This window comes from Primulina eburnea, chromosome 2 (assembly GCF_022965805.1).
Source record: "Primulina eburnea isolate SZY01 chromosome 2, ASM2296580v1, whole genome shotgun sequence".
Classification (NCBI taxonomy): domain Eukaryota; kingdom Viridiplantae; phylum Streptophyta; class Magnoliopsida; order Lamiales; family Gesneriaceae; genus Primulina; species Primulina eburnea.
The window spans coordinates 46,794,771-46,822,372 of NC_133102.1; the positions used below are offsets into that span (position 1 = coordinate 46,794,771).

A 27,602-nucleotide genomic window follows, 5' to 3' on the forward strand; every position below is an offset into this window, starting at 1 on the left:
TTAAAAATAATTAGGCAACATCGTCATGAATATATTATTAACTTGAAAAGTGGGATAAATATAAAATTCTTTGCAAACGATACAAACGAATACATGTTCTCTATTTCTTATAAATATGTTTATTTCTTTGCATAAACAATTGGATTGACTAAGTGTATAAACGATTGACAATTTTAAGAGGGATGTGTGTGTTAGAGACAGCTAACTTTTGAAGATTTGGACTTGGATGTACAAGCAAGTCAACTCGAGTTAGAGAATGCCTCGGATATATGTAAGCCATAAATATGATGTTTGGGCAGTTATGTGGGCGTTTTGGGATACTTGGCAAACGTCTAAGACAAGTGGCAGAAGAACAAACATGCAATCTGATAGCAGTTAAGCTTGCTCTTATCTAAACAAAGCAGTTGAGTTTGACATGTGGCGGTTCTAAGAGCAGTTACTCCAGTTTATCTGATATTGAGTTGCACAAGGCTTTGTGATACATGAGTGTTGAGCTTTTTTTATGTGCAATCCATTGACATATTATTTCGTTGTATTGTAAACTATTGCGTTAGTGTAAGGTTGAGCCGATTGTCTGATAATCTTGTTTGCCATTGTTATTCTTCTTGCATCAAATAGCTCTACCCTTGCAAAGCATCCATTTTCATGATAAAAATCGCATGCAGCTGTACCATGGCAAAGCTCATGCATAAAATCATAAAATAATAATAATAAAAAAATTAGCAGACATAATGGTTCACTAACAGTCCTAAACTAAAGAATCGAGAATTCGTCCCTCAGCAGGCCCAACGCCACTGGTAAATATATATATATATATACATATATATACATACATACATATATATATATATATATATATATATATATGTATGTATGTATATATATATATTCATTTGATTTAAACAAAAATTTGTGTGAGACGATCTCACATATCGTATTTGTGAGACGGATATCTTATTTGGGTCATCCATTAAAAAATATTACTTTTTATGTTACTAATATTAATTTTTATCGTGAATATCAGTAGAATTGACCGGTCTCACAGATTAAGATCCGTGAGACTGTCTCACATGAGACCCACACTTTGATTTATACTTAATTAAATATAATTATTACATAATTTCCATGAGTTCGAATTTTATGAAAATCTTTCTTGTTTTTAACATATATGAAATTGGTATTGTATATATTTTATATGGCTCGATCGATCATTGGTATATTTTTAATTTTTTATTGATATAAAATTACTCCCGGAACACAAATATTAAATTTAGACAATTTTCCATAATCTTAGAAAACTCGAGATCACACGTTACCAACATAATCTAGATCTAGTTATTGAATTATTAAAAATATATGTCAATTTTCATAAAAATATTAGAATAGAATAAGGACAGTAACGCTTCTGGTTTAGCACAGAATAATCCCAAATAACTGTCCAACAACAAGAATTGCCCGAATATCAACCATATCACAAAATCCACTAGCATTGATTTCACAGCCAAAATGCAGTACTGAACGCTGAAATGTGATTACTCACGATTTACAACTACCCCCTGAAAAACGGTGACCCAAAATAGGAACTCGAGAAGGTCCCTCCTCCGTTAGGGAAAAGAGTCAGCAAACATATCAAGAAAAGCACGCAACCCCAACCGAACGATCGTCCCCTAACGGTGTAATCTCGTCCTTCGCAGGAACCTCCTCTCCGCTCCGGAAGAACGTTGCAAACAGTCCCCATGCTAGACACAAAACACTTCCACTTAACCCACCTATGGCTAGTAGTAAGGATGTGGCGAACGTTAACACGTTAGCTGTCCTTCTTCCGAACATGGCTTGGGCAATGCGGCCTGCTTCGAGTCTTCCACATGGGAGTAGGTTCAGAGTAGTCACCACCATACCTAAACAAGAAACCTATACGTTTTTTTCTCCTGTTGGCGGTCCAGGAATTGTGGCGAATGAGGGACTTAGGCGAGAGAGTTCATATAATGGATTTTGGGAATGAAAAACTTGCATACTCTGAAAAATGACACGACAATTTCTGAAGGTTTTTAACTGAGGCGTTTCCCGTATATGACACCAGTGTATTTTGGGTTTGAACAAAAGTTACATTTCTAAAAGCTACACATAAAAATGAAAATTAACCATATACTTTACTAGAACAAGACCATGATTTCAAGAAAAGACTCACCTAAAAGACCAGCAAATGCAAGGGGGTCGACGGGGACTCCTACACCTTCAACTGCATACGGCAACACATTCCCAAGATCATCGGTGTAGGGTCCAATCACATATTGGATGAAGGAAAGAAGAGGATTGTTGTAAAAGAATTGAGGTGAATGTACCTGAAAGCAGAGGAAACATAAAGAGTGTTATAGAGGAAACAACATAACAGACCACATAAGTCATATAACCCAAATGAAGGAACAAAAGATTACTTACAATGCATTGTCACCCCCATTGAAACTGCCATCAGTTACAAAAGCAGAAATTGCAAGAACTAAGGACGTCAGATATGCGCTGGCTGTTCTTGCTACTGGAATGTCGAACAGAGCCTTCTTGTTAGGCAGTAATGATTCATAGTTATTCATGACGCCAAGGCATCCGGTCCAGTTAGATGGGACAAGAAACGAGGGACTCAATTTCACACCGTACCAGGATGCTGTTACTCGTGTTGCTATCTATACAGAAACCAAAGTAAAATTAACAAATGGGAGGGGGTAGAATAAAGGAAGTTATGCAAATTAAATACATTCCTTCAAAAAACTCTGCAAAACTAGCACTATTGATATATGTAAGCACCAACTACACATAAATGTGATTCTATTACAAAGATAGATACTGTACTCATGACAGGACCATGGCGAAGTTTCAATTAATCTTTAAATATGATAGACAGAGTGAACAAATACACTTATACCTCAGAAACTGCCAAAATAATCAAAAATCCACCAAAGAGGAGCGCCAAGTTAGCTAGGTAGTCATCAATGGTGGCATCTGGCTTGAGGAAAAGGCCACTGGTCAAAGCAAACGTCCCAAAAGTTATTATATTATTTCGTTGCCACCTTTGAGGAATTATCAATCCGATATCTGCTTCTTACAACATTTGTACCTACGTAATCAACCATCCCATTTTTCTTGGCCTGATTTTTGCAACAGATACAATATTATAGACTTATTGTCTATTTCATTCCTATATATAACATATCTGACTTCGGTTGCCCAATGACAAAACTGTTGGAGGTGATGATGCATTCAACACTTTCTTCAGTGAAACAGGTGCTGGAAAGCATGTTCCACGTGCAATCTTTGTTGACCTCGAACCCACTGTGATCGATGAAGTTCGCACCGGGGCTTACCGCCAGCTTTTTCATCCTGAACTATTAGATAATGCAATACAGAGTAGTTAGAAGAGTTAGTTTACGATTAATGAGTTAGTTTACCATTCATTGTTGTAAACACAAGAACGATATAAAGCAACTTCTGTAATTCATAAACAATCATTCAATGGAAATAAAGAGCTCTTTTCTCTTCCGCAATATGGTATCAGAGCAATGCTTTCGCAGCACTGAAAATCAGATCAAAGATTGAAAACTTCTGATCTCATTCTACCAGTATCATTCTCATCTGGTAATTTTCCGATTCTAGTTATTTTCTCCATTATTGTTTCGCATCATTCAATCCATGGCCCCTCCGAATGTGTCTGGTTCTCCCTGGTCCACTGGTCAATCCGCCATTGATGACCCGATGAGCCCATATTTCCTACATCATTCAGACAATCCGGGGATCACATTGGTATCTCAGGTGCTTACAGTAGACAATTATACCTCCTGGAATCGAGCAATGAGGATCGCACTTTCGGTCAAGAATAAATTGGGTTTTATTGATGGATCGATAGTTAAGCCTTTGGATACTGAATCAAATCTCCTCAACTACTGGACTCGAAACAATAATATCGTTGTATCATGGATTCTGAATTCCGTTTCCAAAGAAATTTCAGCAAGCATTCTATTTGCTGAATCGGCGGCAGAAATTTGGCAAGATCTCAAAGAACGGTTTCAACAGAGCAATGGTCCACGAGTGTTTCAATTAAAACGTGAGCTGATCAGTTTGCGTCAAGAACAAGATTCAGTCGGTGTGTATTTCACGAAACTCAAAGCCTTATGGGAAGAATTAACAAACTTCCGTCCAGTCTGCAATTGTGGCAAGTGCAGTTGTGACGGTGTAAAGAAAATTGAAGAGTATTTTCACATGGATTGCACGATGGCTTTCCTCATGGGCCTCAATGATTCATTAGCTCAAGTCAGGAGCCAGATCTTACTGCTTGACCCTATGCCCCCAATTAATCGGGTTTTCTCACTGATTGTACAAGAGGAGCGACAAAGGTCTATAGGTTCACAATATGCGGGGCACAATTCAGCAGGAAGCATGGCTTTTGCCATAAAAAATGAACAACAACAGAGGCATAATACCAACAGAGGGCCTTTGCCTGTACAAAGGGGCAGACCATTTTGCACCAAGTGCAACATCCATGGACACACGGTGGATACTTGCTACAAGATACACGGATATCCTCCGAAATACAAGTTGACGGAGAAAACTTCAAACAAGTATTCCTCTGTAGCCACTAACCAGATATCTGGACCGTCCAATTCCTCCAATACTGAGACCGCTTCACCACCGAATTTGCTTCAGACTTTCAACAAAGCTCAAGTTGAACAGTTGATGGCAATGTTTACTCAACATTTATCTACATATGATTCTCTTGGTAGTCCATCCAATGATCATAACTCAGGTACTTGTCTGTCTATATCAGAACCTAACAGCATATACTCACCCACATGTTGGATTATTGATTCCGGAGCGTCTCGACATATATGCTCGAATCCTTCGCTATTTCAAACATATAGTGCAGTGCATAATTCGATGATTACACTACCCAATCATGATTCCATAAGGGTAAAGTATTGTGGTGACATTAAAATTAATAGCTCCTTGATACTTAAGGAGGTTCTTTATGTTCCGGAATTCAAATTCAATCTTCTATCAGTGAGTTCCCTTTTTGATAACAACAAATATATGATATGCTTCTACCATGATTCATTCCTTATCCAGGAGCCCCTGACACAGAGGATGATTGGCAAGGGTAGAAAAATCGAAGGGCTGTACATCCTTGATACTTGGACAGAAACTCAAGCTGTGGCAGTCAATCAAATTTCAGTAGATACTTGGCACATGAGACTGGGTCATCCATCTATTCGCATCATGGAAATGCTAAAAGGCAATCTTAAATGCGGTTCTACAAAACTTGATCTGTCTAAACCTTGCTATATTTGCCCTTTAGCTAAACAAAGACGTTTATCTTTTGAATCCAGTCAAAACATTTCAGCTCATGCTTTTGATCTTGTGCATTGTGATATTTGGGGAGCACATCAACTTTCTACTTACAATGGTCATCGTTATTTCCTAACTATGGTGGATGATTGTACTCGTTTTACTTGGGTATTTTTGCTTAGTCACAAGTCAGAAGCTGCCCATGTGGTCACTCGGTTTTATAACATGGTTGAAAATCAGTTTCAGAAGAAAATCAAAGTATTTCGCACTGATAATGCCAAGGAACTTGCCTTCACTGAGTTGTGTCAAGCTAAAGGTATTTTACATCAATACTCGTGTGTACAAACCCCGCAACAAAACTCAGTGGTTGAAAGAAAACATCAACACCTTCTCAACGTGGCTCGATCACTTCTTTTCCAATCTCGGGTACCCAAAAAGTTCTGGGGTGAGTGTGTTCTTACTGCAACATTCTTGATCAATAGGGTGCCATCACCAAGGATCCAAAATAAAGCTCCATATGAGCTTTTGTATCACAGATCCTTTGACTATTCTACTCTCCGTAGCTTCGGGTGTCTTGCATTCGCCTCCACGTTGGCCGCTCACCGTGATAAAATATCCCCTCGAGCATGTTCTTGTATTTTTTTGGGTTATCCTTCTGGTGTCAAAGGATACAAATTACTTGACATAGCTACTCAAGAAGTGTTCATTTCTAGGGATGTTGTATTTTACGAAACAACATTTCCCTGTCATTTGGGCACGTCCCACCCACATTTTGATCCTTTTCCAACCGTGGTAATGCCAAAGGAGTTAAGTTCACCATGTCCTGAACTTCCTAACCCAGAAGCTACTAATTTTGCACCAATACAATCCACAAGCAGCAATGACCAATCCACTAACACCATTCGCACTTCATCCAGAATCACAAATCCCCCTTCTTATCTCCGTGATTATCATTGCAACTTGCTGCACTCTTCAGCACCAATATTATCAAAGTGTCTGTATCCACTAAGTGCGTATGTGTCTTATGATGCTCTATCTCAATCCTACCGCAATCTGGTACTTAATGTATCGTCTCAATTCGAGCCTCAATTTTATCATCAGGCTGTTAAGTTTCCTCAATGGCGGGATGCAATGCAAGTTGAACTTGATGCCATGGAAGCTAACAACACTTGGACAATCCTCCCTTTACCCCCGGGTAAACATTCCATCGGTTGTCGTTGGGTCTACAAGATCAAGTATACATCAAATGGCTCTGTCGATAGGCACAAAGCACGTCTTGTGGCTAAAGGATACACTCAACAGGAGGGTGTTGATTTCTTTGAGACGTTTTCCCCAGTTGCCAAGTTAACAACCATCAAAGTTCTACTTGCCCTTGCTGCCAGCAAGCATTGGCATCTTACGCAACTAGATGTAAATAATGCTTTCCTCAACGGTGATCTCTTGGAAGAGGTTTACATGGATATGCCTCTTGGTTATACTACCCGAATTTCTCCACACTCCAAGACGCCTAAACTTGTTTGTAAGCTTCATAAGTCAATTTATGGCCTTCGTCAGGCCTCTCGCCAATGGTACTCAAAATTCTCTCAAGCTCTACTGCAATTTGGATTCTCTCAGTCCCAGTCCGACAATACCTTGTTTACAAAAGGGGAAGGCTCATCATTTGTTGCCTTACTCGTCTATGTCGATGACATTATCATCGCCGGGCCATCAGATCACATAATCCAATCTTTAAAGACCTCTATTCAGAGTCAATTCAAGCTTAAGGATTTAGGATCACTGAAATTTTTTCTTGGTCTGGAAATCGCATGTTCCAAGCAAGGAATTTATTTGTCACAGCGACATTATACACTGAAGTTGCTAGAAGACACTGGCCATTTAGCAAGCAAGCCGGTTCCTACTCCAATGGAACCTCGCTTACATCTGAACTCCAGTGATGGTGAACCACTTGAGGACGTATCACAGTATCGCCGAATGATTGGTAGGCTTTTGTATCTCACATTATCTCGACCTGACATTGTTTTTGCCGTCCACAAACTCAGTCAATTTGTATCTAAACCTCGAACTCCGCATATGCAAGCTGTTCATCACTTGTTGAGTTATCTCAAGGCAGCTCCCGGCCAAGGCATTTACTTTCCAGCTTCTGCCTCACTTCAGCTGCGGGCTTTTTCCGATGCTGACTAGGCTTCGTGCGTGGACACACGACGATCTACCACTGGATATTTTGTCTTCCTTGGGGATGCATTGATCTCATGGAAAGCTAAAAAGCAATCCACCATCTCCAGGTCGTCAACAGAGGCTGAATATCGTGCTTTAGCAAGCACCACCAGTGAAGTGATTTGGCTCAAACAATTACTTCGTGACTTCCACGTTGAAACACCTACACCAGCTACTATCTTTTGTGACAATCAATCGGCCATCCACATTGCGCACAATCCTATATTCCATGAGCGTACTAAACACATCGAAATCGATTGTCACTTCGTTCGGAACAAAATTTCAGATGGTGCGATCAAATTACTTCCTATTAGATCCAATCTTCAACTTGCGGACATGTTCACAAAACCTCTACCGTCTACCACTCTTTCCACTTTACTCTCCAAGATGTCTGTAAAGAATATATACAGTACATCTTGAAGGGGGGTATTAGATAATGCAATACAGAGTAGTTAGAAGAGTTAGTTTACGGTTAATGAGTTAGTTTACCATTCATTGTTGTAAACACAAGAACGATATAAAGCAACTTCTGTAATTCATAAACAATCATTCAATGGAAATAAAGAGCTCTTTTCTCTTCCGCAATATGAACAGCTCATTAGTGGCAAGGAAGATGCTGCCAACAACTTTGCCCGTGGCCATTACACAAGTAAGTAGGTTTGCTCATCCCCAATGAGTTCATTTATTTTCTGCTGTCGTTTTGGTGTTTAAGGTTTTGTTTACAATTTGTGTTACCCGTAGTTGGCAAAGAGATTGTTGACCTTTGCCTGGACCGCATTAGAAAGCTCGCTGACAATTGTACCGGCCTCCAAGGTTTCCTCGTCTTTAATGCAGTTGGTGGAGGAACAGGTTCTGGATTGGGCTCCCTTCTCCTGGAGCGCCTGTCAGTTGACTATGGCAAGAAGTCTAAGCTCGGCTTCACTGTGTATCCATCTCAACAGGTCTCCACATCTGTTGTAGAGCCTTACATCAGAGTTTTGTCTACGCACTCCCTGCTTGAACACACTGATGTTGCCGTGCTTCTGGACAATGAGGCCATTTACGACATCTGCAGGAGGTCTCTCGACATTGAAAGGCCTACCTACACCAACCTCAACCGCCTTATCTCTCAGGTATGGTTTCACCCTCACTCTTTGATCACATGTTGTACCCAGTACCAACCGTTGCTCGGGGTTTGGGGGAGGGGGAGACGTAGTGCAACTGAATATTTGTTGGGTGAAACTTTTAGTTTTAGAAAAAATTGAATATAAAGATTTCAAAATTCCTTCATTCGAGTTGGGGGGTAGATCCTCACCCGGTGGATTTGCAACTGTTCATTACTGTATCGTGTCAACTATTCTTGTCGAATGCAGGTGATCTCTTCCTTGACAGCATCTCTAAGGTTCGATGGAGCCCTTAACGTAGATGTCACTGAATTCCAGACCAACTTGGTGCCTTACCCAAGAATCCATTTCATGCTTTCCTCTTATGCGCCTGTAATCTCAGCAGAGAAAGCATACCACGAGCAGCTCTCTGTTGCTGAAATCACCAACAGTGCTTTTGAGCCCTCGTCCATGATGGCCAAGTGCGATCCTCGCCATGGCAAATACATGGCCTGCTGTCTGATGTACCGTGGTGATGTCGTCCCCAAGGACGTCAATGCAGCCGTAGCCACCATCAAGACAAAGCGTTCAATCCAATTCGTCGACTGGTGCCCAACAGGTTTCAAGTGCGGCATCAACTACCAACCACCTACAGTCGTCCCTGGTGGGGATCTTGCCAAGGTTCAGAGAGCTGTTTGCATGATCTCAAACTCAAACAGTGTGGCTGAGGTGTTCTCTCGTATCGACCATAAGTTTGATCTCATGTATGCAAAGCGAGCTTTTGTGCACTGGTATGTCGGCGAGGGAATGGAAGAAGGCGAATTCTCGGAGGCTCGAGAGGATCTTGCTGCTCTGGAGAAGGATTATGAAGAAGTTGGCGCGGAGGGGACAGAGGAAGATGGATGTGAAGAGGATGGTTGATAAAGATGTTTTGAATTCGAATAGTGTTTGCTTGATGTTTTCTTACTGAAGTTGGTTTTGGATTTCGGATATTATGTACTCTTTCTTTGAGCCCCGTATTAAAATGCTATCAACCATTCAAATATGAAGACATTTTTTATGGCACTTGGCACTCGTCATTCGCAATTGTCACTCTATTTGTCTTCAACTTGTCAGATGACCTTTTCTAGAAATTCACCTACCTTACTCTGAAAAAAACTTCATAAATTCTAAATAAATATTTTAATGCATTATTGGTCTGCCATCTTTTTGGGAATATTTAGTGCGTGATACAGTAGCCGATTTTTTTTCTTTGCTTGCAATTTCAGTCGATTTGATTACACCTGAGTTTTGCCTATATAGCATAAAAATTAGGGATCTTGTATCATAAATATTTTCCACCTATTCAATTTTAAAAAAATCCACATAATGAAAAACACAACTTTGGAGGGAGAAATCTATTTAATTTCCATCTCCCATTTGGGTTCATTGCACGAAGAAAGAAAAACGACTAAAAACATGAAATTTGTTCACACTGCCATAGGTTGTATACCATGTGAATGTGGGTTGCTTTTTTTTGGTTTATCATTGTTTTTTATGAATCATTCATTTTTATCCTTCGACCTTTGTCCTTGAACAAAAAACCCAAAAAAATTATGGCGAGGGTTGTAATTATAATATGTCAAAAGATGCCACAACAAACACAATATTTTTTCTACATACATCACATTTCCCTCTCAAATTTTGTCATTTATTTTATAATTATTCAATAACCTCCTAATCCTCCGAATCAAGCAAGTAACGTTAATCTAAGGATTACAACGAGGACACGGTTATTTCCATTTGATACAATATGTGGCTCCATGGTAAAAAAAAAATGTAAACCCCTTCTAAATTGTAGCCCTCGGATTAAAGATTTGGAGTACTGCCATATGGGTAGGGTGGAAGAACCAGGAGAAGATATGAATTTCTTCCAAAGATGCCCACCCAAGCTGCCACGCATGCATCGGGGAACAAACCTGAACTTTTTTAATAATTTTATTCTTTACTATTAATATTTAATATTATATATCTCATACGATCAGGACACATATATTGAAAATTCTATGATCCACCAGGTGTCATTCAATTTGGTGTGTGGCCCACACATCTACATCAAATGAATGGTGGATGCTACACCGGACGAAGATCACTCGGTGTGAGATAGAACTCGCTGTACTATTAACATAGAAAATGAGACGATTAAATCCAGTCAACCTTTTTATGCCTTCGCACATTACGCCAATCAATTTATTCATCAATCCCAGAACAATATAACTCAACTTCAAATTTGCAAGTCCGAAGGCAAATCACCGTAGACAGGCGGTGGATATTACCAAGGTGGAGTACAGCAGAGGGAGAGAGAATTTCCAGTGGAGCAGTGAAATATGTACCAGAAGAAAGCCCTTGGCAGCGGCCAGCGGCAGAGAGTGGAAAGTTGGGGAAATCCCGAACTTCTCAAGACCCAAACATGCTTTCTATGCTATCACGAATGTAATAATAATATTTTTTAAAAACACAATTAACCGATTTGATCTGTGTCCTTAGCTATGAACCGCGGGCTTGGGATCACAATTAGTAGTCAACAATACCAATAGACATGTCTAAAAAGCAATAAAACTAAGATAACAATATGCAGGAATTGTCAATAGGTATGTTTGATTTCTAACTTCTCAACTATATTTACATTTGTACATGATCAACTCCCAGTTAGTTTATTATTTACATTTTCTATAATATAACAGGAAGTGGGGTAAATCAGGAAAATCACCTTGTCACTCGGAAGTGTACACTGTTTACAAAGGATGTGTTCCCCTGATCGTTTGGTTTGATCCGCAGACTTACCAGAAAGGACACCATCTGAAAAAGAAAAAGGTACCTCCTGGTCAAAAAGAAAATAAACAACACCGGTGCAATATATTTTCCTCTGGATGATAATCCAGGACCAGCTGTTCCGAAGAATATTACAAAAAAAAAAAGACGACAACTATTCAATCGGTGGTAAGTAATATAATACTGGAACGGTATTAGGAATACAGTTTTAGATTATCAGCATAAATAAATATCAGCCAACGGAAAAAACAAGACACAAAAGTCAACATTAGCTTCTAGAATGTAAAAATTATCAAAGTCAATATGTAATTTAACTCATGAAGTGCTCGTAAGCATACCCAACATAGTTTTGGCACAAATTTTCATGAGATCTTGCTTGAAGAATGAGTTTTTGAACTTGTAATTTGACAGATAATCCATGGTCAGCCTCACGAGTATCACCAGAAATCAGAGTGCCATGGTCCAGGGAATATTGAACGGAGCTTGAAGGTAAAGAAGAAGAAGCAGAGAAATCCCGCCCTGTAAGCTTGTTGCTCATTCGTGCCATGACAACCACCGCTCTTTCATTCAGAACTTCATTAGCATCGCCCAATTGATTGACAGCCTAAAAGGAACAAATAAATTCCTAAGCATTACAGATAAAACAGGCAAGAAGACCAAAATGGACCAATACCTGAAGAAGCTCTCTCTCACGAACACCTCGTTGTGGTTGAAGCAGCTCACTGTTGGAAGTGGAAGAATCCTCACCGTTCACGACAGCTGGGATGTGAGTACTTGTAAGGGTCGACATTTGAGGGACTTCATTAAAGTTGAAAAGACGCCAATTTATTAGCGGATCATGCACAAATGCCTGAAAAAGGTAAACATAAATCCGAGTAAGAGTGTCAAATTTGTACTACTGTTAAATAAATTCAAAAATTAAAAATAACTTAAATCATCCCATAAAAAGTGGTGGTCTAACTTAAGACGCGAGTCTTAAACTTTTGTACAATTATGCACTAGGGCCAAATCATTCTTTCCCAGTCAAAACCAATCACCAGTCGTGTAAACTCGCCACACTACCACCAGAGCATAAGGTTTAGCCAAAAAAATAGTAAGGAAAAGAGAAACAATTTCACATGGCAACGACAACCTTCAGCACCTGAGGCTGTTCTGCCAGCCTGAATGGACATAATATTAACATTGCTTATAACAAATTTATCACCAGCACATCCAACCTTTCAAACTGGGGGCATCACTATATCTCATAAGCCAATCCTTCTTATATTACTAATAGCCATAATGGGCAATGACAATTACATTAACAAAGCCTAAATGGACTAATTTACAATGAAACTGCTTACTATGAGGAAAAAACACAGCATATTTAAGACTATACCTCCATCATAGCCATAACACTATCCTTATTTGTACGTAGAACTTGCATAACATTTTCACAAGTTGAGCGGAAGTTTCCTTCGATGCCACTAACCTCCATGGCCTTAACAAGCATTCTTGTTAGGCGAAATGGAACCTATAAACCAAGAAATTCTATATATTTAAGAGAGAGCTAGATGTTTGTTTTATTTTCCCAAAATTTATTAAAACTGCAGCTGAGATAGCAAACCTTTTCAGGAAATTTCTCCCGGGTCATTGAAGCTTCAAAGCAATCTCCAAAGTCAATGTGCAATATCTTCCCACTGAAAACATCATTTACAAATATATAGAGAACTCATACATTTATAAACTCTATGCATGTAAATCTCTTTTCATCCGAATACCTATAACGATTCAGCATGAGGTTGCTTGGATGTCGATCACCCAACCCAAGCAAGTAACCGACCTGAAAAACGGATGAGCAAGTGATATCATTTCAATATGTGCAAGATCATGGCACTTAGTAAGTCGTGCTCTTCTAACGTTAAAAATGTGAAATATAAAAGAGAACTGAAATAAAATATGATTAAACAGTGAAAGTTAATATTCTTTCTCGACTTTGGACCTCGTAAGTCTACAAATCGTTACAGAAAAAACATAATTGCATTCATTATTATTTTAAATTAAAATCATAGATAAACCCCAGACAAGTGCCGCAAATCACAGTCCAATTTTAATGAATCTAGCATAAAAACTTCATGCATATCAGGTGTTATGTGTCCACAATAATATTTCATATGGGAAGTATCCCAGATGGATAATCGTGAGCATTTAGAGAGAATTACAGATAATAATCTAGTTCAACTACTAGCGTAGTTAGGGATTATGAACTGTTTAGTGCCCCAGTAGAATTATCAATCCAGGGTTAATAATCGAATCAAATTCCATATATCTATACACCAGGAGAGAGAGGGAGAGAGAGAGGGAGAGAGAGAGAGAGAGGGAGAGGGAGAGGGAGAGGGATTGATAACACGATTGAGAAGCTAACTTCTAACAAGAAGCCATTACCATGCTCATGACAGCCAAACTCCTTGTATAATTTGTCCTCCTAACCAACCAAACCTCCGAAGTGCGACTCTTTAACCACAGCACCTATTAGGAATTAATAGAAGCATTCAGAAAACTAATTGTGAACATGTGTATATCCCACACATGAATGTATCTGAAAAGGGAGGCGACATTAGTTTCTTAATTATGCCCACCCTTGCCAGGTCATCTCCTTCGGTATTATGTAGAGCATACTCAAAAACCTCCACTTTTGCTATAAGTGGCAAATGATCATAATCCGGTGCAAAACTAAGCATCAACTTGTGCTCTTGGTTCAAGGTGATCTACAAAATTAGGAATAAGAAATCACAACGATCAGGAAATGCATCTACCAACAGATACAAGAAACACAAATGAATGAGCAGTAAGCAACGTGGCAATGATTGAATCACACCTTTCTCGCATCTCTATATTCTCGAATGAGTTGGTGCAGGGTATCACAGTTTGGAACCCACCCAATGAGGCCACTGTTTGGAGATAGTGGAATGACAGCATATCTTTGAATAGATAAATCTTTCTCTGCTGTTTTTCTAGAATTCCCCAGTAAAGTATTCACTAAACCAAAAAGCTGGTTGAGAAGTACTAGTCAGATGAATCGTGAGAAGTTAATGGAGAGCAATGTATCTTGATATTCTATTTTGAAGAAACAGAAAATATTCATTATATGATTAGCCGTCAACATGTAACTCTGGAACTAAGGTTATAATAAGACCTGCATGACACGTTCATCTTGACGCAAATCTTCGTGTCCCTTCAGCAAGAAAGTATAATCATCTCCATCACTTCCATGAATTGTCAACTTACGGGGTCTTTGTTTTGAAGTGATAACAACAAGCTGGGGTGCAAAGGATGCAATTGTCACCACTGGTGAGTCTGAGAAAGAAAACAACTTTGTCAAAGTAAAACTGACACTCAAGTCTCCTATTTTTCTAAAACGATGATTTCGTTCCAGTAAAACTCATTTTATATCACAAATTTTTTCTTCAGTGAAATAGTCAAGAGTATACTGTATACCAGCTATATAAGTTCCTGGAACGGCCAGTTCCAAATTACGGCATTGCAGCAATTCTGGAGACACAGACTGATTTGTAAAAGAAAACAAATTAGTCTCTAAAATTTTAGTTTTCTAGAAGCAGCCTACACCAACAATAATAAGAAAACTTGTTTCTTGCCTGCAAGTCAAGGGTAGTAAGAGTTTGAAGCTGCTTATCTATCCGCCTAAACACATGGTAATAGAGATCCCAAGCCTGAAAGAGATATTTAAAAATTTATAAGCAGTTGTACATGAGTAATAAATAAAGCATGTTGACAAATTTCATGAGCTCCACTTCATAAATTTAAGTTAAACAGTACACAAACATTTAATAAATAGGCAGCAAGTACTTGAAAATTCCAATGCCATGTCCTTGCTAGAATAAAGATACTGAAAACCTCTTCAAGTCACGTGATAATAGAAGTTCCATAAAAACAATTGGGAAAAAGTGACATTGACTTTGTAAATAGTGTGAATTAAGTTGGAGTGACCATGTTTTACCCCAATTAATACCTGAGTCAGTTCCGCATCTTTTCCAGTTCTTCTATATTTCATGCAGCAATCATAGGCCTCCAAAAGTTCATGATGATATGCCTGAAACATAAAATAAAATCCAATTATAACCAAGTATCACAATCAACAAGAACAATTGAACATATAGCCAAAATATGATTAGTTTTAAGTTCTGTCCACGACTCCTTTTTCAGTCACACGTGTACAAATGTGATGAAAAATCACAAGTGACCGTCATTAGAGCAATGTCGCTGTATGTTGCGAACATTTGGACTGCAACCAAGTAAACAGATCTAACCAGATGTGGAGCGACGAATTTACCTGAATGAAGGCTTTCTCTTTTACAGTCGTATTATTCCTCATCACCCCTTTCTCAAGCATTTCATGCATCGGCTCCAACACATTCAACATTCCCTCAATATTATGTTCACCAAAATATAAGCGGCTAGCCTCTTCCAGTGCTTCATGCCACATTTCATGCCAAAGTATTGCAACTCGAATCAACTCTTTGGAGACAAGTTGGGCCTTTGCATTAAAGGAAAAAAGTCAGACATGAGAAAAACAGCATCAAGAAAATCACTATGTCAATACTAGTTTCACCTGATCCACTAGTACACCACTATGCTGTCTAACTTTGTCCACCACTTCTTGAGCAGCAGCTTTACGTAAACTGCTAACTGATTTACATGCCACGAGCAGAGGATACATAAGAGCCTGCGCAATATACATACGTATTATATTTCAGACACTTGAGGGATGAAACAACATGAAATAACGAACCTGATGACAAAGAAACGTTATAGCGAGTAATTAAAATTAAAAAGTGATTCATACAAACCAATGATTTCATCTAGTTACATTACTATAGAGTCTGCATATATATCGAGTTATGATGCAGTAACAAAATGAAATTATAAGAGGCACACCAAGCAAGAAGAAAAACCAACAGGATAAGAAAACTGTAAACATGATTTATTAGTTAAAAAAAAAGAACTTAAATCACAAAAAGGGCTGATCAATCAAAAAATCTCATGAAATCATGGTGTTTAAAAGCAAACCTGTGGATGACTATGACCAATTCGTACTAATAGTGACTGTATCAGTTCTCTAACTGCATGATTGTTAGAATGTATCCTGGCAATAATCTGTGGTAAAACAACCAACCATGTGTTGATATTAACAAGTGAAAATCCTTTCTGTAATGCAATCTGAACTTCTGATGTAGCTCCATGGTTGAACCATAAAGTAAGTAGCCGTAGGATATCCTGAGCTCCAGAAGCACCACAAAAACAAAGGACCCTTTAAAATTAAATGAATTTAAGTGAAAGCAAAAATTCATTGAAGTCAGAGTCACATAGATGATTGAAGCAGAACGATGAGGCGGAGCGATGGCCAAAAAATGATGAAACTCAATTGAGAAGAATATTGGAAAAACAATGCAGGAGGCATCTGAAAAATATAAGAGTTGGAAGCTTTGAGGACAAGACTTCTTAGGGAAAAGGAATTCACGTCATGATCTCCAGGCAAAAATTAAGTCGTGCATGAATACTTAAAAAGAGGGGGCAGCAACAGAAAAAGCAGGCCATAGCATTTACAAAGGCACAAGTATTTATGTACCAAATTGTTACCTGTAAACTGTCATCAACTCCTTTTGCATGTGCAGCACAAGCTATTGAGTGGAAGTATCCAGTGACTGCAGCGACAACAAACTGTGCAGCAACACTAGGAAAACTTCTCAAAATGTAATGGGACATTACTGCTGTGTTAAAAAGAGCCCACTTATGCCAAGCTCTTGCCGACTTTGTTGCACAGTGAGTGGCATTTCGGAATGCACTAAGGATCTCTGGAATCATGTAACAAATCATTAATCAGAAATAGTGACATCAATGGCTGCCACAATCCTCGCAGTTGAGGAAGGCGTGGTAGAATTGTGCACTTAAAGTGCACCTCTCACATTTGTACCTTGTATAGAGTCGTCATCCAGTACAGGGGAAAGTGCCCACTGCCAGGTTCCTAACTTGAGATATACACGAGCAACAAGAGGCATATTTGAACTAGCTGATAATCCAGACTGCGAGGCTTTGTTGCAAAACTGGCATCCTTGAAAGGTCCATTGCCAAATCCTACAATATATAAGTTTTATGCACGTCATTAACATAGAAAATACTAAACATTACAAGTGCAATCCATTTTGACAAACAACAGATTTTACAACAGACCTTCAGTCGAGCAAAGGCCTCCTTACGCTTGTGATCCTCACCAAGTGACCATTGATACTTCAAATAAGCTAGAATTACTTGGGGATCCCCATGATATCGCACAGTATCAGGAGTTGTTTCAGGATCAAACTACGTGTAACAAGTAATGAGTTAACCTACCATATAGACATTTTAAGTGAAAAAAATAGATCTGCGACTACACATTTGACATGAGTCAAAAACCTGTAAGAGCTTAGTCAAAGTTGATCTAGCTTGACTAATTCTGCCACTTTTGCGGCAGAGAGAGGCAAATTTAATCCATGTCTCTGCGTCTTCTGTAGGAGGCAGAACAAGAGACCTAACGACCAAAAGTGCTTGCCATACCTGTGAATTACGATGTTTGAACATCGCAAAAATAGAATACAGAAAATAGATAGTGGGTGAGAGGGCAGACAGATATAAGCTGAAGTGCAAAATCCTAATCACATGTGGTATTCACGCATTATAAACAATTAAGGTGGGGGTAATTCGTCTCACCAGTTGAGTGTACATCAAGGAACCCAACAATATTAAAAAACACCTTTTGTTTCACTGCAGTAAAATTTTATTCTAACATGTTTATTTTTTGGTAGCAGGAACACCTCAATAAAGATAATGCTCGTGCATGCCATAAAAAGGGAAGTTCCTAAATCAAAAGTTGGTATTCTGTTATCGTAATCCATTCAATGAATATTTTAATTACATTTTTTTCAAATTGATAAATTGCTAATGAAGCCAGCTGATCAACGCCGCCATATACCTCAACATTTCGTTTCGTGCCTTTTATGCGTTCATTCCACATGTCGCGAATGAGCATCCTTCGTCCCTCAGCAACAGTGTTTCCCAGAGGAAGAGTGCAGTAATCGATTACCTGTTTTGCAAGGCATCAGAAACACTATCGGTATTAAAATGTTTCGACTGCATAAACTTAGCCGAGATATCAAAAAATTTTGAGATGAAATAATGGCATATACCTCCTCTAGTTCTGATAGTTGCTGAATGCGAACCATATTGCTATATGCTCGTTCATAGCTTTCAAGAACCTAACAAGAAGAAATCGTTAACTATTTCATGTGCTGATTGGAGCGTATGAGATGTTGAAAATCAATAAAATTTAGTGTCAAGGTTACCAACTTCTTAACATGTTAATGATGTCACATCACCGACATCAACAAGTCAAGAAGTTTATCACCAAGCTTATTGAAACTTAAAATCTAGAGAAAAGGAATTTGAAGAAAAACATTTACAATGCCTAAATGACAAGGATAATTTACAAGGCAAAGCAAATCCATTTATAACAAACTAACACTTGTTGAATGATCGATGAGAGAGAAAAGTTTGTATATTCTTTTTTTTATAGGGAATAACATCACGTTATTAATGAAAATCTATGTTATTAGTTACAAGACGCGGACAAGTAATCCGCATAGTAAAAAAGGAAAAAAAAGCTCTGATCCTATCAACATTTGTATATTCCACCAAAGAGACGGACATAATCACAATAAGAGCCACAAATTACTTGTAGACATAAAAAAAATATTGTCAGGAAAGAACAATAGAAAACATATTTTCCAATAAAAAATATATAGATAGTAACAATTCGATCTCGGGGCATTTATAACCCATGCTTCAAAGAAATTGATGTGCACAACCGTGGTAAGCTGTCTTTCCTATTTAGTTATCTGATCCATGATGGTCGAACCGTAAAAGAAAGAAAATAAATGAGAAAGACATGAAGTAATGCACGAACTACAACATTCCCATAGGAGCACAGATAATATTCACCAAAGAAAGTAAGGTTGCATATAAATGGGAATTGCTAGCCCTTTTATACTACGGTATACTGCTACTAGAATTGAACTTTTTTTTTGATGGGAAACATGACTTTTATATAACAATTAGATGGTTTTACATAAAAAGCGGATGAGTGATCTGTGGATTAAAAGACACTAATACACTTTCGTCAAGACATTACAAACTTCCAATCCCTAACTACATCTGAGATAGCCAGATGACTGAACTCTTTTATCTTTGTTGTCGCCGCTGCAACCCTGAATTTGAGCATCTCCGTACTTTATCGGTCGTTGAATATTCTGTTATTTCTCTCGAGCCAAAATGTCCAGAACGTGAAATGAACGATCATATATCAGAATCTCTTTACTATTGTCCCTGCTTGAATTCCCGGCTCTATAATGAACATATCTTGTGCCCTTCTCGGAAAAATCCAATAAAATCTCAGCTCTTACATCACCTTAGTTCATATGCCTTTAGAAAAAGAACAATGTACCAGTAAATGATCCTGATTATCTTCGTGATTTTGACATTACGTGCACCATAGTTGGCCATCTTCTTTGCACCAAATCTGAGTTTGAAAGTTTCCCCAAAGCCACAATCCATGAGAAAATTTGAACCTTTTGCGGGATAGGTACTTTCCATCTATGAATATAAGAAGAGAAAACTGGGAAATTATGGAAGGGAAAAAAAGACTCGTAAAAAGATCGAATTGAGAACAACCCCGTAGAATCCCCCAACCACACCCTGAAGTCCTCTGAACCCAACTCTATTCTGACCGTATCTAAGACTCCCACTAGAGAAGCAAACTCCCCCAGCTCGATATCATTAAGATATCTCCTAAAATGCACGTCCCAACGATATGTTTGACTTACTCCTAAATCGACAACCTCTAAAAAGTTACGAATTGGTTTATTGATCTCGGTACAAATCCTAAACAAAGAAGGAAAGCGTTCTTTGAAGGAAGGAGCCCCCTCCCCCTCCAAACATCCTCCCCCAATACCTAATGAAATTTCCCCCTCTCAAACCGTCCCACTCAACAGTTGAATTTTTTTTTGATCAGAACTATATATATAGATATAATGTTAAGATTACAATAGAGGGATGAGCCATCCCAATTCTAAACACCAGTAAATGTAACTTGTTACAACAAAAATATAACACAATCCCTAATCAATCAGATAATAGGTAGTCCGAAACTTTGGTCGCAATCGTCCACGTCGCCACACTGAATCTTATCTTCCTCCCACGTCCTCTTGATTCTCTTGTCACTATAATCTGTTGTGCGCCCACCATCGCCAAAAAACACAGTGAACGATGTACAGAGTCTTTTCCCTTTCCTGTGAGAAAATCTATCACAAAGACATATCTCTTGACGATTCTGGAACGTCCACTCGAACCAATGTTGCATTACTTGTTCACACTCGGTTGTGAATGAACAGTGAGCAAATATGAATCCTGACTTCCTCGTGTTTCTTGCATAAGTAGCACCAATGTGGGTTCAAAACATGATCCCGGCCGTCTCCTCTGTATGCTGTCACAAGTTGCAGTATTTCCCAAAGCTACTAGCCAGAGAGAATAAGTCTTAACTTTTTGTGGGATAGGAACGTTCCAAATGTTGTGAATAAGTAGGGGAAGAAAGAAGGTGTGTAGTACTCTGAAAAAATGATGAGTATAAGAACTGACAGAGAAAACACCAGATGAATCTCCTAACCAAACCCTGACATCCCCGAAAAAATCCCCTCGAAACCACATCAAAGATACTGACTCTAAAAACCCCTATAAGATCAGTGGAACTCACACCCAACTTCGACTCATGCAAACCCTCTCACTGAACCTAATATCCCAGGATATGAACCGAAGTTACCTAGAGTACTGGACACCGTGAAGAACGGAGAGATAGGTTTGTCTCTGACAGTAGATAAAATGAATAAATGGTGAGGATAAACAACTTTGAAGGACAATAAACCCACCCACCTATCCTCCCAGAACCTAATGAGATTCCCCCCCTTGAGCACCGTACTAATCAGTGTTTGACAAGTCGAGTAGGACCGAGAGATAAACTTCCAAGGGCTTTTAAAGGTCGTGTTCCTTGCGACCCTTAAGTCCCAGCCATTACTGTGAAATCCGTAAATGCTACCGACTACTGTTTTCCAAAGAGAGTTGTCTTCCACAGCGCCTCTCCACCACCATTTCCCTAACAGTGCCATGTTCCTCAGTCGAATACTGCCCAATCCTAATCCCCCCTTGTCTAACGGTTTACACACCTGATTCCAATTGACAACATGGTACTGCGAATCTCCATCGGCTCCATCCCATAGGAAATTCCTCATCAATGCTTCCAATTGTTTTGCCACTTTGTTTGGGACCTTGAAAATTGACATGAAGTAAGTAGGCAGTGAACTAAGGACTGATTTGATCAAAGTCAGTCGGCCTCCTCTTGATAAATAGGCTTTTTTCCAACTTGCTAGTTTGGTTGACATCTTGGAAATCACCGGAGCCCAAAACTCCAGCTTCGTTGGATTCCCACCCAACGGTAAGCCGAGGTATTTTATTGGCCAATTTTCTTTCTTGCAACCAATGGCTGATGCTAAACTGTCAATCTCTTCATCCAAACGATTGATTCCAAGCAAAAAACTCTTTTCTAAGTTGATTTTAAGTCCGGATTTAGAGCAGAATAGTTTGATAAGATCGACAACCGCAAGCATGTGCCTGTCAGTTTGAACTAAGAAGAGTGTGTCATCTGCAAATTGAATGTGCGAAACTTCCTTTTTGTCTCTCCCCACCACGAGCCCTCTAACATCATTACCCGTCCTTGCCTTATCCATCAATCTCCCCAGCCCATCTATCACTAAATTGAACAGAAATGGTGATAGTGGATCGCCTTGTCTAAGGCCCTTTTGTCCCTTGAACCTACCCCTTGGTCTGCCATTAATGAAAACCGAGTAAGAAACGTTACTGACACAACCCTTCATCCACTTCCTCCACTTATCCCCGAAGCCCTTCTTCTCGAGTACGAAGTCTAAAAACCTCCAATCCACATTGTCATAAGCCTTTTCCAAGTCGATCTTCAAAACCCACCCTTTTTTCTTTTTTCTTCTATACTCTTCCACCACCTCATTAGCAATAAGACAACAGTCAATTATCTGTCTACCTCGAATGAATGCACATTGATTTTCCGAGACTGTTTTGGATAAAATTTTTGTCAATCTTCTCGTCAATACCTTAGCCAGTATTTTGTACAAGCTAGTAACTAGGCTAATCGGTCGAAAATCTTTTAGCTTCGTTGCTTCTTGTCTCTTAGGGATGAGACAAATGTACGTTTCGTTCGTCAAACCATTAACGATGCCATCTGAGAAGAAATCAGCGAACACTTTTGAAAGGTCATCTTTTATTGTGTCCCAATTGGCTTGATAGAATGCTAAAGTGAAACCGTCAGGCCCCGGTGCTTTGGAGCCATCACAATCCATCACCGCACCTTTAATCTCCTCCTCCGTGAATGGCAGCTCCAATTGGTCAGCATCAGCAGTAGTTATTGGCGCCCAATCCACCCCATCAAATCCCGAACCATCCCCTGCCGATGATTTGTACAGATTTGTGAAAATACAGATTATTGCATTTTGAATTTGAGCTTCATCAGAAAGGAGAGTCCCATCTTCCAATTCAACCTTATCTATCACTGCTTTGTTCTTTCTGTTTTGCAATAACGAATGAAAAAACTTAGAATTTTGGTCCCCATCTTGCATCCATTTCACTTTGGCTTTCTGACTTTCCATTTGTTGCTTTCGAATGATCAATGTTTCCAACTCACAACGTGCTTCACGTCGCTGCTGATTTAGGTAAATTGTCCAGTTACCTTCCGTTTCTTGTGCATCTAGATGTTTCAATTTATTACGCAGCTCTGAAATTTTAACATGTACGTCCCCAAAGACGTCCCGATTCCATGCCCACTCAACAGTTGAATTGCCGGGTAAGAACGATAAATATATTTCCATGGGCTTATGAAGGTCGCATCCCTGGCCAATCCCAAATCTCACCCATTCTCATGAAGACCATAGATGCTTTTAACTACATTTTTCCACAACGTCTCCTTTCCTTTGTACCTCTCCACCACCATTTCCCTAATAAAGCTTCATTTCTCAAACAAATATTCCCCAATCCCAGCCATCCCCTGTGCCCTGTCCTTTGGTTTACATACTTGCTCCCACCCAACAACATGACAACGCTTGTCCCCGTTCGCTCCATCTCACAAGAAATCCCGCATCAAGTTTTCCATCTTTTTGGCCACCTTTGTTGGCACCCTAAACAAGGACATGTAATAAGAAGGCATTGCACTTAACACTGATTTTATCAGAGTCAGTCGACCACCTCTGGATAAGAACGACTTTTTCCAACTTGAAAGTTTTTTTGACATTTTTGAAAAGACCGGTTCCCAAAACTCGAAAGTCATAGGTTTCCCTCCCAACGGTACCCCGAGATACTTAATTGGCCAATCATCTTTTTTGCACCCAATTGCTTGTGCCAAACCAACCACTTCCTCATCCTCTTAATTAATCCCCAACACAACACTTTTTTCGAAGTTGATCTTCAAACCCGATTTCTGCCCGAATAATTTGATTATTTCCACCAGTGCCATCACATGCATTTCCGTTTGTACCAAAAACAACGTATCATCCGCAAATTGGATATGCGAGATTTCCAAATTTCCCCTTCCCACCACCAGTCCTCTTACCTCATTCAATTCCTTAGCCTTGTCGACTAACCTTCCCAAAGCATCAACGACTAAATTAAAAAGAAAGAGGAATAAAAGATCCCCTTGTCGAATGCCTCTTTCCCCTTTAAATTTTCCACTCAGCTTTCCGTTGATAAAGATCGAGAATGAGACGTTAGACACACACCCCCATATCCACTTCATCCATCTCTATCCAAACTCTTTCTTTTGTAACACAAAATCAATAAATCTCCAGTCGACGTTGTCATATGCCTTCTCCAAATCCACCTTAAGCACCCAACCCTTTTTTTCTTCTTACGGTATTCCTCAACCACTTCATTGGCAACAAGGCAACAGTCCATAATTTGTCTTCCTTAGTTAAAAGCACATTGATTCTCGGTGATTGTACAGCTCAAAACTTTCTTTCAACACTTTGGCTAATATCTTGTACAAACTCGTTGTCAAGCTTATTGGTCGAAAGTCATTGACCTTAATCGCGTCTTGTTTCTTGGGAATGAGGCAAATATAAGTTTCATTTGTAATGCCGTTTACAACTCCTCCTTCGAAAAATTCAGCGAAGACCTTCATTAAGTCCTCCTTAACCGTATCCCAATTCTTTTGAGAAAATGCCATTGTGAACTCGTCCGGCCCTGGAGCTTTAGATGCATCACTCTCAAACACTGCTTTTTTGACCTCGTCCTCGGAGAAAGAAATCTCCAGCTCCTCTCCTGCACTCGTATCCAAAGGGCACCATTCCAACCCATCAATTCCTCACCCTTCCCCCTCTGATTTCCTATACAGATTCGTAAAATATTTGACAATGTTTTCTTCAATATGTTCCTCTTCAGATTAAGTTGCAATTCACCTCACTCAAGTGATCAAACCAGATTGCAAACAGCTCACTCATGTGAGCCATTTCGCTCAAGTAACAATGAAGAAAATAAAGTTTAACGACTTTCTAAATGCCATATAAAGAGAAATGCCGTCATAATTAAACGATATATCCTCCAAAAACTAGTAAACCACCAAAAACTGAATAGGTGATATTGTGGAAACCATCACCACAAGAAAATACTCCATTAAGCAGTATATATATCCATCCTTCACCCTTTTTAGTGCCACTACCTGCCCCAAAACTAGCATCACCAAAATAAGCCTTAGAAGACGCAATTCATGCCTGTCTTCAAAGGTTGATGAGTAGCCATGAACCACATGTTAGAAACTCATATTTTCAAAATATCGGATTCTGGAGGCTCAGTAATGTAGCATAGATACACTGTTGCATAAGTATAAGTAACTCCAATTATGGCAATTTTTATGGATGGACAGATAAGTAGGCAAAATAAGTTAGAAGCTCTAATTTTTTAAAATCGAATGTTTGATGCAATTAGAGTAGTTTGGCAAATAAAGAACAATGAGAATCAAATTCAGGAAAGCTGTGATTGCCACAAAAGAAAAGCAGTTCACAATGACGCATAGAAAATTAATGCCTAGGCAACAGATTGCTCAGAAATTCATCAAAAGATGTGTAATTAAGCTCAGTTATATTTTTCATTTGTCATGCAGCAATTACCCTCCAGCTTTGGTGGGTATAAGTTAAATAAAGGTAATCGAAAATACAATGAATACTAATTAAACATAATGGATGTCAACAAGCCCAACCTCTGCTGGTATATTGTCACAAGAAAAAAGAAGTCAGTATCCAATGTAAGAATTCCTCACGAAAACAACACATTTCTTCTTCTGATTCATTAAATAAATTGGAAACTTACCAATGCAGACACTTCTGTTGCCAAACATTTCCTTGCTCTTTCAACATACTCACGTGCTTCATCATACTAAAGATTTGAAAAGAGAGAAAAGCCATATCAGATAAGGAAAAACAAAATAGAATAGTACAAAAAATTAAGATACCTTTTCTCGACGAACTAATAGCACAGCCCTGAAGAATGCCCCATTGCTACTCCCATCACCTGTGGCAGCAGTATTTCCCAAAACTCGAAGCTTCGTTTCATCCCCATCATCTAATCGAGAAACATATTCCGCCATCTGATCCCACTCACCCATATTCCAGGCAGCACTAGCAGCCTAGATAAATAAATCAGGTATTTGTTACAAAAGGGACAAGGTTTGATGGCGGTTATGTAATGAAAAGGGAATCAGGAATAAATAGTTCTTTTTTATATAGAAAACTAAACTTTATTATAACAGTAGAATTTTTACAATAGACGTGGAATAGTTCTTCCAGTTATGTGAGTTAAGGATTCAGCCTGCTTCTATTTTAATGGGGTTGGTTTGAAAATTGGCCTGATGACTCTTATTCAAAAGAAAATATCAAAGTAGAATCGTGGTTTATAATAATTTAAAAAAAAACAGTGGGAGTTCAAAAATAGGATATAATGAAGACAAAAAATAAACCATTGGTGCCATTTCCAATCGAGCAGCTGGTTCAGCAGGTGTCCAATACTCTTTGCAGAGATTGTTGAGCTCTTCCCACCGAGCAAGTGCAGCAAGGCATCTCATGCGCCCTGACAGAGATAAATGGTAGAAAGAAATCTCATCCTCAATCAGATGCATGTCAATAATTGATCTGTCATGCAACATGAATCAAAAGTAGTTCTGCTAATAAACACAACATGGTGAACAAAAATCATAAAAAATGTAGGCGAAATAACAATCAACAGCTGTTCGACCACCTATCCAAGTTCAATCAACAGCTGCGGCAAGACAGAGATGTGCATTTACATGATGGCTATACAAATGCAAACAAATATGCCCCCCTAATGCCATATGTTACCCTCAATACACACCTAGTGTTACATCCAAAACAACGTGTGGAGTTGATGCATGTGAGGCTTTGACAGTGTAAGCTTTGAGAGCATCATCCCATCTCTGAAGCTTCTCATACCTAGATAAAAGCAAGTTCATATAAGCCAATAAAAAACACAGCTAATTAGATTTATAACTGCAAATACGTGTTTCTTATTAAAAAAAATAACTGCAAATACTCTCAAATGTAGAAACATTCATAACACGACGTCTCAGTGTCAAAAGAGTTCAGTGGACTCTAGGAGTAAACAGGTACAATACTTGAGCTCATGATAAGGCATACCAAGACTCCTTCAATTGAACACCCAGATGTAACTGAGCATATGTCAGTATTCCAACTGCCGCCTAAATATCAAAAATCTAACTCAGTAACATGAATAAAATTTGCAGACACACATCAACAAGTAAATAATAACCTCATGCTGGTGTAATTGATTATTTATATGAATAAGAGCTTCAACTACAGCAATAGGATTAGCATCCATCCTATTTGCGCGTGCACCATCGAATTCCATCTCTTTATAGTGCAGAGCCTTAGCAAATGCGCGGCACTGAAACAGAAAGTGAGTTGATACACAATTAAGGCA

At 38.9% G+C, this 27,602-nt stretch overlaps 2 protein-coding genes and 1 pseudogene across 2 annotated transcripts in view; 1 reads left to right on the forward strand and 2 right to left on the reverse strand.

Annotated features, from left to right (window-relative positions):
• Positions 1-1,431: 1,431 nt before the first annotated feature.
• LOC140824395 (probable zinc metallopeptidase EGY3, chloroplastic) lies at positions 1,432-3,130 on the reverse strand (annotated as a pseudogene).
• Positions 3,131-3,212: 82 nt separating this feature from the next.
• Positions 3,213-9,710, forward strand: LOC140824396 (tubulin alpha-2 chain-like; the record flags this gene model as incomplete). Its single annotated transcript, XM_073185986.1, has 4 exons — positions 3,213-3,373; positions 8,133-8,194; positions 8,287-8,657; positions 8,898-9,710. Coding segments are annotated over 4 exons (1,245 nt in total), but the record flags the coding sequence as incomplete, so codon positions are not given.
• A 1,523-nt stretch (positions 9,711-11,233) lies between these two features.
• The window catches only part of LOC140823831 (serine/threonine-protein kinase TOR-like), a 39,510-nt gene continuing 23,141 nt past the window's right edge, over positions 11,234-27,602 (reverse strand). The window contains 29 exon segments of the mRNA XM_073185340.1: positions 11,234-11,465; positions 11,777-12,042; positions 12,112-12,288; positions 12,817-12,951; positions 13,045-13,117; positions 13,199-13,260; positions 13,863-13,946; positions 14,057-14,185; positions 14,296-14,469; positions 14,614-14,774; positions 14,916-14,982; positions 15,074-15,148; positions 15,448-15,528; positions 15,769-15,972; positions 16,048-16,161; positions 16,506-16,712; positions 17,076-17,290; positions 17,410-17,524; positions 17,526-17,570; positions 17,667-17,795; positions 17,889-18,029; positions 18,445-18,555; positions 18,659-18,727; positions 25,959-26,024; positions 26,101-26,274; positions 26,605-26,714; positions 26,997-27,094; positions 27,299-27,360; positions 27,432-27,566. Coding sequence (XP_073041441.1) covers positions 11,447-11,465; positions 11,777-12,042; positions 12,112-12,288; positions 12,817-12,951; positions 13,045-13,117; positions 13,199-13,260; positions 13,863-13,946; positions 14,057-14,185; positions 14,296-14,469; positions 14,614-14,774; positions 14,916-14,982; positions 15,074-15,148; positions 15,448-15,528; positions 15,769-15,972; positions 16,048-16,161; positions 16,506-16,712; positions 17,076-17,290; positions 17,410-17,524; positions 17,526-17,570; positions 17,667-17,795; positions 17,889-18,029; positions 18,445-18,555; positions 18,659-18,727; positions 25,959-26,024; positions 26,101-26,274; positions 26,605-26,714; positions 26,997-27,094; positions 27,299-27,360; positions 27,432-27,566 — 3,498 coding nt within the window. The 3' untranslated portion in view covers positions 11,234-11,446.